This window comes from Lissotriton vulgaris, chromosome 4_1 (assembly GCF_964263255.1).
Source record: "Lissotriton vulgaris chromosome 4_1, aLisVul1.2, whole genome shotgun sequence".
Taxonomy (NCBI): domain Eukaryota; kingdom Metazoa; phylum Chordata; class Amphibia; order Caudata; family Salamandridae; genus Lissotriton; species Lissotriton vulgaris.
Window position 1 is genome coordinate 1209229177 of NC_141691.1, and position 12242 is coordinate 1209241418.

Consider the following 12242-nt stretch of genomic DNA (forward strand, 5'->3'; position numbering starts at 1 on the left):
AGAGTAGAAGCCACAACAGGGGACAGTGTGGAAGCCTTTATTCACACCAGCAAGGCGAATGCATTTCGGCAATATTTAGCCTTCTTCAGCGCCACAAGAGTCCCGGGGAAACTTCCACTCACGCCCCAATGGTGTCCTGCTGCCTTTAGTAGCCGTGTGACTTTGGTCCCGCCTCCGATGTTAAAGGCCCACCTGTTGCAGTTCCGGGCATCTTCAGGAACTGCAACTCCCAGAATGCACCAGTTAGCCTCCAGGTGGGTAGTGCGCTGGAATGACACCCAAGTGGTGAGGCGGGATGCAGGGTGGCATGAGTGGCACCCCAGGTCTTGTTTGTGGTGAGAGCCAAAGACCTCCTTGTGTCCCCTTACCGCTCCAGCCCCGAAGTTGCAGTTCAATAATTCACGGGGGCGACGGTAACAGTGCACGCTGCCCAGTAGCTGGTGTCATCAGTGATGTCATGAGTGATGTCACTGACCATGTCATGAGTGATGTAATATGTGACGTCATCAGCAGTGCATTGCAGGCGCGCAAGTTATAGTGAGTCCAACTAACTATAACGTGGGAATTTCAGTGGTTTTATGTCAGTAACATTTCCAGCTAACTATAACTGGTGTGAAACCTATGGTTTTTTCAGTGAATTTAATAGGTTTTTTAAATGCTAATTCCTAACTATAACTGGTGTGAAACCTCTGTTTTTGTTCAGTAAATTTCAAAGGTTTTTTAATAGCAAATCCCTATAGGTATAAAATGTAATATTTTTTATAACGAATTTTATATTGTATAATTGGTGCACAGACATAATATCGACTCCAAAATATCGACTGGACATATTATCGAGTTTTAAATATAGACTGGACAAAATATCGACAGGACAGAATATAGATGACCAAAATATCGTTTTTAAGGTAAGTGATATAATATCGACTGTTAAAAATATAGAAAGTTAAAATATCGAAGTATATAATATAGATAGTAAAAAATATCGATTTTTTAATAATATCTAATTTTTTATAGTGTATGTTTATGGTATAATATGTGTGAAAAGTGTGTATTTATGTTATAATTAATTTTTATTAATGATTTTTGTTTTTATAATTATTGTGTAATTTAAATCTGTAGCGGGTTGTGGGTTTATAGGGGAATAGGGTGGGAAGTATTTTAATTATAATTAATTAAATATTTAAATTTATTTATTGATAGTAAATTTAAATTAATTGTTAATTAATTTATAATAGTTAATTAATTACATTTTAATTGGTAAATAATTTTAATTAATTGATTAATTGGTAATTATGTAAATTTTACAAAATTATTTTTGTAGCGGGTTGTGAGTTTATAGGGGAATTGGGTGGGAAGTGATTAAATTATAATTAATTAATTAATTACATTTATTTATATTTATTTAATTTCAAATAATTGTTAAATACTTTTTCATTATTAAATAATTAATTGTAAATATTTTTATTAATTAGTATTAATAGGTGATCAATTTAAATAATTATTGTTAATTAGTAATTTTAATATATTAATTATATTGTATACAAATGTTATTTATTTTTAATTAATTATTAATAGATATTCATTTATACATTTTTTAATTATTTATGAAGTATTTACTTTCCCTAATGTTGTATTCTCTGGAGTGGGAATAGTAATTTTAACCCCTACGCTATCCAACGTTTTCCCTACTGTTGCACCCACTGGAGTGGGAATAGTAATTTTAACCCCTACGCTATCCAACACTTTTCCTACTGTTGCACCCACTGGAGTGGGAATAGTCATTTTAACCCCTACGCTATTCAACGCTTTCCCTCCTGTTGCACTCTTTGGAGTGGAAATAGTAATTTTAACCCCTATGCTATCCAACGCTTTCCCTACTGTTGCACCCACTGGAGTGGGAATAGTAATTTTTACCCCTACGCTATCCAACGCTTTCTCTACTGTTGCACTCTTTGGAGTGGGAATAGTAATTTTAACCCCTACGCTATCCAACGCTTTCCCCACTGTTGCACCCACTGGAGTGGGAATAGTAATTTTAACCCCTACGCTATCCAACGCTTTCCCTACTGTTGCACCCACTGGAGTGGGAATAGTAATTTTTACCCCTACGCTATCCAACGCTTTCCCTACTGTTGCACTCTTTGGAGTGGGAATAGTAATTTTAACCCCTACGCTATCCAACGCTTTCCCTACTGTTGCACCCACTGGAGTGAGAATAGTAATTTAAACCCCTACGCTATCCAACCCTTTCCCTACTGTTGCACTCACTGGAGTGGGAATAGTAATTTTAACCCCTACGCTATCCAACGCTTTCCCTACTGTTGCACCCACTGGAGTGAGAATAGTAATTTTAACCCCTACGCTATCCAATGCTTTCCCTACGCTTGCACTCTTTGGAGTGGGAATAGTATTTTTTACACTGCTATCGTACAGTAATATAATAGTATCTTATTTAATTATAGTATGTTACTATATATATATGTTTCAACAAATATGATTGTAAAAATTTATTTTTATTAATTTCATTTATTATTTAATTATTATAAGTTAATTTAAGTATTTTTAAGTATATTTTAGTAATTACATTTTAATATTAATTTAATTTAACACTGTTTTTAATAAAGTCGTTTTTTTTTAAAACTATATTTTTGTAAACGATATTTTGTACTCGATATTTTTGTACTTACCTGTTTGTAGATACAAACTCGATATTCTGTCTGTCGATATTTTGTCAACAATATTTTTGCAAGTCGATATTTTGTCCCTCGATATTATTTCAGTGATCCTGTATAATGTAATGTATTTTTTTTTTTTGCCCCGGAGCACTCCCGGGGCGCGTGCCGATGCGCTCACCGGTAAGCGCAGTGCTTCGGCGCGCCCCGGGGCGCGTACCGGTGAGCGTCCCGTTAGCACTATTCCCACGAACGAAAACAACATCATGACGTATCGCGTAGCCGCGTGAAGCACCCGAGCGCATACGATCGCGCAACGTAAGCGCCGCCGGGCGCGCCCTGGGGCGCGACTATGGGCGCGCCCCGGGGTGCGCCCCGGGGCACGCACCGGGGCGCGTAGCGTAAGCGCGTCGGGTCATGTGACCTGAAAATAACACTTTTGATTGTTTCAGAACACTTTTAGTTTCCAAATAATGAGAAAGCCCAGGTCATGAGACCTGAAATTAACACTTTTGATTGGTTCACAACAGTTTTGTTTTCCAAATGCTGAAACACCCCACCTTTTTTCCTCATTTTCACTTTGTTGTTTGAGTGAAGAAGACCTGCATTCATTCTGTGAGAAATGGCTTCACTAGTAGCAGCTGCAGGTGCATCTGCACCACCACCACCTCCACCACCACCACAAGGACCACCACAAGACCACATTGGTGGTTATGAAGAAGAGGAGGACGAAGAGGAGCAGGAGGAGAGGCAATATCTGGCTGAGGACAATCCCCCATACAGACCCAAGGAACATTTTATTTGGCAGTTTTTCAAGATGCCAAGGGGTGCCAAAAAAGTGAATGCAGCTAAGGTGACTTGCCTCATCTGTCACCAAGAACTGTCAAGAGGGAACCCAAACAAAAAATATTCTTTTGGGAACCACACTATGATTAGGCATATGCAGAGGAAGCACCCGAACAATAATTCGAGAGCAGAGGTCAGGGAACTGACCAAGAACCCTCCCCATCCTTCTTCTTCAAGCACCTCCAATCAACCCACTCCATCGGGTGCAGAGGCTAGGGAGATGGTCCCTAATGTCCAAACCAAGTTTGCAAAATTTAAATTTGTTTGCATATATTGCAACAAAACAATATCATATGGTGAGCAGAGCATCCCTTTACTCAATCGAGCTGCAGACAACCATCACTGCAGCAAGCAACTTTAATTTTTTTCTATTTCTTTTGCTCGAGTTGAGCTGTTTGCAATTCCCTGTGTTTTGTTTGACCCCAGAAAAACTACAAAAAAATATAAAATTGTTAAGAAAATCCCCCCAAAAAAAGTTCGAAAAAAACAATAAAAAAAATATAAAACAACAAAAAGAATAAAAAAACAGTTCTTTTCAGAACTACCTCCAATTTATATAAAAATGCTACATTTTTAAAAAACTGTCTTTCTTTTTTTCCCCATGGTACGCTCCCCGGTGCGCTCGCCAGTGCGCATAACGGGCGCTCCCCCGCGAAAATCCCCCCTAAAAATATTTTTTTGCCCCGCGGGGCCCTATTATGGCCCCCACATCAAACCTAGGGGGTCAGGGGGGGTCTACCCTGCCCCCTTTTGGTCATTTCCCCCTTTGTTTTTGCCACCTCTTGTGTCTCAATCCTACTGAGACACAAGATGGCGGCCGCTCCGGACTGTTTCGAATGTTTACAGACACCCGAGATCTAATCAGCTTTCCGTGCGCAAGTCGTGTCGCGCGCCCGGTGTGCTCCCCGGTGCGCGTCCCGGGGCGCGGCCATAGATATATATATTTTTTTAACCTAAATTACTCAAAATCCACTGGAGCACATATCTTGAGACATAGCAAAGGCACATTGGGCTACCAGTCCCTACAATTTTGCCAAGTTTGGTGGAAATCCATTCAGCCGTTTGGGCTAAAAGTGAGGTCGACCGCCCTATGGGGAAAACACATTTTGGGACCCCCCTTTTATCTCGACCCCCGCTTGACGAATCCCCCCCAAACTTTCAAGGACGGACCGGAGCTCTGCGATGCAAATTTGAGGTAATTTTCAGGCAGATTCGTCAACCGGCGCCAAAGTTATTCACAATAGAATTTTGAGATTTTGCACTGAAAAAAATCCTAACTATAACTACCTACTGGCGACCTATATATATATATATATATATCTCCACACGCCGGTTCCTGTTTTCCCAGCCACTGCGAGCGCTCAATGTGGGTGCGTTTCCCTACGGCGGAACCTCGCCGTTCAATATTGCACACTCCTCCGAATTCACGAAAGTAATGGGCGCACACGCGCTGCCCTTCCACATTTAATTTATTAAATTATTCCAGCATGGAAACAAACAAAACGATCAACGCGTTTCAGAGCACTGAAACGCGTTGATCGTTTTGTTTGTTTCCATGCTGGAATAATTTAATAAATTAAATGTGGAAAGGCAGCGCGTGTGCGCCCATTACTTTCGTGAATTCGGAGGAGTGTGCAATATATATATATATATATATATATATACAGTTACCACTGAGGTGCGTTTTGTCACCAAAAAGAGAGACGGACTCCTTGAATTGTTTCTGCTACTGCCGGCCGCAGTGACGTATTTATTTCGCCATATATACAGTGCAGAGTGCCAGACAAATGACGCGTTTTGGCCAACGGAGGGGCCTTGCTCACATAACAGCGTTGCATGGTTGTGACGTTTAAATAAAGCAGTGCAATGACCATGTGGTGTAATGACTACCAATGCAATAGAAAGTGAAAAAATACTATGTAGGAAAAACTACTGAAAAAAGGCTCACATTATTGAATACAAACATTGCTCAAAATGCATACTGTCAACATATAATATCTCCCAATTGATGGACAAATCTATAAAACTTTCCAGTACAAATACAATATATATAATAATATATACAAAGAGTAATCCACAATTCCTTACATAACTAAACGTACTATGCAATTTAGATCGCAGTCAGGAATTAATCATTGACAGCTGTTGGGCTTAGACATCTGTTCTGGCTTCAGATAACCAGTCTTAGTTGTTGCTATTTGATTTCCCTTGATGAGTGAACAGTATGGCATACGTAAAATGTTATGTATTCCTATTGTTTTTGCTATTAATGTACTGATGAATGTTCTTGTTAAGATGCCCTTAGTATGCTTATAACTGCACAAATGCAATAAGGTTCTACCAACTTTTAGAACATATTGGCACAAATCTGATAATAGCTCAAATGCAGCAAAAAGTTATCGCTGCTCAAATATAAAAAAGCGCCTTCTATTTTTGAACATTCGGGGCAATGGCCGATCAAAAACCTATAGCAGGAAAAATAATAAGAGAAGCTTTCCCGTTCACTAAAATAACCATTGGCCCAATCCTGATACTGCTATACTAGATTGCTATTGTGGATACTATCTATCTAGAAAAAGGGAGCTTCAACAGTGTACCCACATAGTGTTGAAATGTTGCCTTAACACTTTCAAGTAGACTATACACCTATGCCAAAACAATTGCAATCAAAGTGCATAAAAAAGTGCAGTGAATAAAATTAAAAAAGCAACCATTGAGAGAAAGCAGCCGACTTTGTTCACGTGGACCTCCAATACTACATTTTCAGTATAAATGGAGGAACGCTGATCATAAACATACTGAAATTACGAAAATTACAAAAAGTTACCAAAGTAACTGACTCGGAAAACAAACATGCTACAACTCTTAGGTGAACCCAAAATAGCAATGAAATTAACAGTATGGGCACATATCAGTTAAACAGTCTTCAGTATAAAGGGAATGTCTATCCACTTGAAAGTTGTAGTTATAAAAAGAGTATCTCTGATGGTTCATGATGGACAACATAGAGATGTAGAACCTGATGTAGTAATGGTTAAAGGGGTGTTACAAATAATGATGTAAATCTTTGCATATATTTAACCCTTTAGGTGCCTTGGTGTTAAGATCTACTATATGCTTGGCCTCTAGCTGCCTGAGTTGTTTTTCACGGTTCCCCCCTCTTTTGTTGGCTGGGATACTGTCAATGACATAATATTGGAGCACATTGAGGTTATTTCCGTGTTCCAATTTTATGTGCCGGGCCACTGGATACGAGGGATCTGAATTCACCGTAGCACGTAAATGCTGCAAGATACGCACATACGCCTGCAGCTTAGTGCTGCTTACATAGCGGAGTCCACAGATACACTGCAGAATATACACAGCGTGATCTGTGCGACATGTGTAATGACCCTTCAAATTAACTGGAACAACTGAGAATGCGGTGGTATAGGATTTTACATTGATTCCAAATTTGCACGCACGGCATGTGCTGCACTTATAAAAACCAATTTTTGGAGATAATGACCCCATTTTCTTGTCCAATTCAGGACTAGTCTTGACCAGGTCACTGCGCATGGAGCGTGCTTTCCTGTACGCGAAGTTTGGTTTGATAGGTAGAATCTGCGAGAGAGCCGCATCAGTAAGTACTATAGGCCACTGTGCATTGATTATGCCCTTGATCGTATTCGCTTGCCTGCTGTATGTTGAAATAAACCTGCAAGTGACAGTATTGCGCCGATCGTGGCCCTCGCGGTCCCCTATGCTGTCTGGGACGGGGTGGCAATGGTGGATATAACAGGATTAGTTTGCAATAATGATTGTCTGTCTTTTACGTTAGCTTTTTTAAGGGCCATATCAAGTTTGTTAGCTTTATACCCTCTTTGCAAAAATCTACTCCTTGCCGCCTCTTGTGCTACTGCCAAAGACTCACTGGGGCTGCAAGCTCTGTGAATTCGTAAAAACTCCCCATAGGGTAAGCTGGAAATGGTATGATGGGGGTGGAAGCTAGTGGCGTGCAGTAATGTATTCCCTGCCATCGGTTTTCTAAAAAGCCATGTCTCTAGGGCTCCATCTAGAACATATACTGTGATGTCTAAAAAATTGACTGCAAACTAATCTATATGAGCCGTGAACTGCAAATTCAGATTATTGGAGGTGCTGGCGTCCACAAAATTAAAGGCTTGGTCTGATGTTCCCTTCCAAATGACGAAAATACTGTCAATATACCTCCACATGTGAACTATTTGTGTCTGTCATATAGTGCTTTGTGTTCCACCCTGAGGACAAGCTCCTCCCACCATCCTATGTGCAAACACGCATAGCTGGGGAGAAGCATGCGCCCATGGCCACACCCTGTTTCTGTCTATAGATCTTCCCATCAAGCATAAACATGTTGTTATGCAGACACCAGTGTATCATTCTCAATAACATAATGTTGTGCCGGTACGTGGAAATACACCTGCTTTTCAGAAAATGATTCACAGCATTTAATCCATCACCGTGTCGTATACTAGTATAAAGAGAGGTGATGTGTAGTGTCAATAGCATATACTCCCTGGACCAATGTATAGCACTCAGATTCCTCAAAAAGTCTTTTGTGTCTCTGAGATAGGTGGGCAAGGTAACTGCATGTTCTTGCAAATAGTATAGATATCAATAATTTGCTCATAGAGATTTCTCTTCGCTGGATATGATATGGAGTGATCAAAGTATTTTCCCATATATTTCTATTCAAGCATTCCCTCTCATTTTTTCGTATCATAATCCAATTGAATGTTATGCTTCACAGCAACATTTATGTATAACGCCAGTGGGTAGGCGGTGGACATTTCATGTTTCGCTTACCGCCGCTGACATTCTTGGTTACTGTTCTGGGCCCTGAGCTTCACTTTTATCAACGTCTCGAAAGAGGATACATCATCGTTTTAACTGACAGCCACTGCAGAGAACCAACAACTTGATGTGTTTTTTTGTTTTCCCCGTGGGCAGGTGTAACAATAGTGGGCCATGACGCAGAGGAGCGAGAGCGTGTTTCTCCGTGTGAAAATGCTGGCTGTTATACGAGGAACGTCACGTACAGAGGAGGTGCGTCATTGGAGCAGCTCAAAGCCCTGACGTCAGTCTCTGAATCCTGCGAGCAGTTTGTGAAGGTAGGCCAGGCGCGCTGTTTGAAATTTTCCAAATGTAAGGAATAACATGCCATGTGACTCGTGGCAAGGGACTTATCCATTTACCTAAAGAGGCGGCAATGAGGGTTCTAGGAAAATTGTTATCTGTTTTTCAAACATAAAGCATGAAAGCATTATTCTACAGCAAAATGTTATTTTTCATGCTGCCAGCTTCATTTCTTTTTACACCCCGCCCTCCCAAAAAAAGCAGACTCCGCTGAGGTTTAAGAGGAACAAGAAGACAAAAGAATGATAATTAATAAATAAGATAAAAGTCATTATATTACATCCAGCCCACTTGGATAACGAATGTTTAACAAAATAAGCTTATTAAGAGAAAAGTGGCAATGCATTACAGTAACACAAAGTAATTAAATAGTGGGGAGGGGGAGGGCGAATAGAGAAAATAAACCTGAAGCTCATACAAAATGTTGTCACATTTTTTGCAGTTAAGATGTGCATTTTTCAGTGATCTGTGCTGTAAACAGAAATTATGTAAAAGGTGCGCAGGGTAAGCTTATGAGCCCCATTGAGTGATGAAGTTACATGCTATACTCAACTTCCTGTGGCCTTCATAGAACCTCCCGTAGGTCACAGTGTGGCCATGTACAGATTCTGACACTATGCACAGTCATAAACACTCAGGGGTCAATTCCGATCTCGGTCGGAAGGTCCCTGAACGCGTCCGTCCGGAAAAAGGTAGTAGCCAGATGCTTGTTTCCAGACCGACTCGGACACCTGTGCGAGCGAGCAAGTACGATACAACTGTACGCGTGTGGATCCGAATTGCTCCGACCAACTCTTACAGACACGATTCGCATCGCGCAATGGAGACGTTTTACGGCTGAGCGAGTACGTTGTACGCGTCGGACAGCTGGATCGAGCTGAAGATTCCGGCTCGCAAAACGTCCGGGAGGCTGGCTTGCGGGGGGTGTACAGGGCCCCCGTCACCCGTAGGCTTACGACTCAGACACAGGGGGAGACCCAAGGGTCTCCCCTACACAGGCATGTACGGTGCGCAGAGGGCACCAACGCGTACCCACTGCAGGGGGCGCCCTTTTGAGATTCGGTACCCATTCAGTCAGTGGGAGCTCATGTATGCGTCGTACGACAGACTCCCATTGACTTCAATTGGAATCCGACCGTACCAAGCCCGGCAGCATGCGGCCGCATCGTACTCGCTCTGTCGGACAGCAGGAGTCCAGCTCAGTCGGTAAACACTCCAGAGCCGGCTCGGTCGGAGAGCTTTCGGACCCAGATCGGAATCGGTCCCTCAGTGTTTGCGCAGGGTCACCCAAGTCTTCATTTGATATGAATCTGTGAACCTAGCCTATTGAGAGGTGCAGTTCATGCCTGCATTCCCCTGTGTCGGGTCGTACTGGGAACCCTAAGTAGCTCTGGCAAAAATGTTCAAACTAGTCCGGCTCCACAACTCTGGTTTTCTTATCTCTATAACGTTCGGTCTTCCTTCTCTCTCTTTTCGTCTCTCTCCTGAAGCCCCCTGGTACCTATTGTAATAACCTGACAGACATGGAGCAAGTAAAAGAGGCCCCAGCAGCTGCCCCCTGCCCTAGAAACCTGCTTCCAAAGGCTCCATCCCACATGGGAAATGCCCAATGTTAAAATTGGGCAGGCCAAACATGGCCTGTGTCCCTTCCCCAAGTGCTTTCTGGCGGAGTGCTGAATATACAACACTAAATGGCTGGAGTGGAGTTCATGCATAGGCATTACTGTAATAGGAGGACAAATCACTGCTAAATTTGAGCCAATGGTTTCCGGTGCTCTGCACTTAATCGTCAAAACTTGCACTAATGACAGCTGTCACATGGTGTCGCTATTTGATTAATTTAAAGAGGAGCAGAAAAACTGTTGTTTGTTAATTCAATATACATTAAAAACAACTAATATGTGCATCCCCCATATAGGGAATCCTGGTAGTACCGTGGCAGAAAGATAACAAAGATAATTAAGAATAACATGCAGTATTCAATATTTCTGCACTGATTCCCACACTTTTTTACTTGGAGTTGCACGCGGAGATTAGCAGTTAAAATCTTGGTGTATTGAAGTTTAGAAGTTGTATTAGGATAAAGTAAGAAACACCATTCACTGTATTATTCATAATCAAGAACAGTGATATCTTAACATTAGAAGTGGAACTAAGAATGTAAAATGTTAAATAATTAAATATACAGTGAATATTCAAAGCATCGTAATAATGGGTTAAAAAATAATACATCTCATATGAAATACTAAATGCTACATGCTTATTTTGTAAGGGTTTTATTTGTAAAAGGTGAGATATGATGAGGGAGGTAAAAAGGGTAAAATGTTATGGGTACAATATTATGTACATAAGCCAAAGGTGGTCAGCAAAAATTACAATACAACTTATTTATGAGTATGTGAAAATGAGTGTAAACATAAAATATATAATAATGAATAAGTATCAAAAAGTATAATTGAGAGTTAAAACATTCAAGGAGGTTTGAAAGTCTCAGCTCTGAAAATCTGTTTAGTCGTAGAGGGTGTAATAGCATGAGATAGAAATGATGTATGGGGTAGCCATATGTTTCTCTATTAATAAACATAAGAGAAAAGTCAGGGTATGCTCTATGTAGAAGATAATGATGACATACTGCATACCAAAAGGCCTTTTTGGACATATCAGAAGCGTATTTCTAATTAGTAGTAATTTGTTGAAAAGTTACAGCAATGAAGAGATCTATTCATTTATTATTTGACAATTTTGAGTGCCGATTTTCAGCCAACCTGCCTAATAAAAGAGAAGCAATACTTAATGGAATATGTGTTTGAAAAATAACATTAATTAGACGCCAAAAGAATAAAATAGCAGGACAAAAAAACATGTTTCCGCTCACGACATCTGTTATTACAGTACCAACAGGGAGGGTCAGCAAACGTGGAACGTTTAGCTAGGGAGAGAAGAGTAAAATGTAATCTATTATAAAGAAAAATGAAATTCAGAGTAAGAAAGGCTGTTATTGAGGTTTTATAGATTTTAATCCATAAATTATCCCAAAGGGAAATTGAAGATGAGCATCTTAAATCAGCTTCCCACATAGAATGAAGGGAATACATTGTTCTGGGATGTGTAGAAAAACTAAAATACTTAACAAGAAAGAGAAGCCTTAAAATTAGAAGATAAAATTTGAAGTAAATAAAAATTCATATGAGAATCATTGGAAAGGTCAGGTAATATAAAGAAGATATTCAGAAATAAATACATTAAAATAGAATATATAGATTGAAAGGAATTAGGATAAGTATATCTGTTGGAAATGGGGAAAGGAGATTGGAGATCCGTCAATAAATAAGTCACCACCCCAAATTATATTGCGCTCTCCGGTGGAGGACCGCCAAAGCCGTAGTGGGCCTGCCTGCTGGATTTGGAGATTAATCCTGGTTGGGTGGGCCATGCTGCAGCGGTCTCAAAGTGGTGGGCTGTTAGGCTTATCTCTGGTGGCAGGAAACTCAAAATATGTGTGGTGGTGCCACAGCGGTACCGTCAACATATTCCTGCTCCTGATCGCTGCATCCTTGATCCCGGGTG

The 12242-nt window shown here is 40.6% G+C and overlaps 1 protein-coding gene across 1 annotated transcript in view; it reads left to right on the forward strand.

Annotated features, from left to right (window-relative positions):
• The window catches only part of LOC147723050 (uncharacterized), a 555558-nt gene that overhangs the window by 349521 nt on the left and 193795 nt on the right, over positions 1-12242 (forward strand). Inside the window, exon 8 of the mRNA XM_086966920.1 lies at positions 8490-8650. Within this exon, the coding sequence (XP_086823046.1) occupies positions 8490-8650 (161 nt within the window). The remainder of the gene's footprint in view (positions 1-8489; positions 8651-12242) is intronic.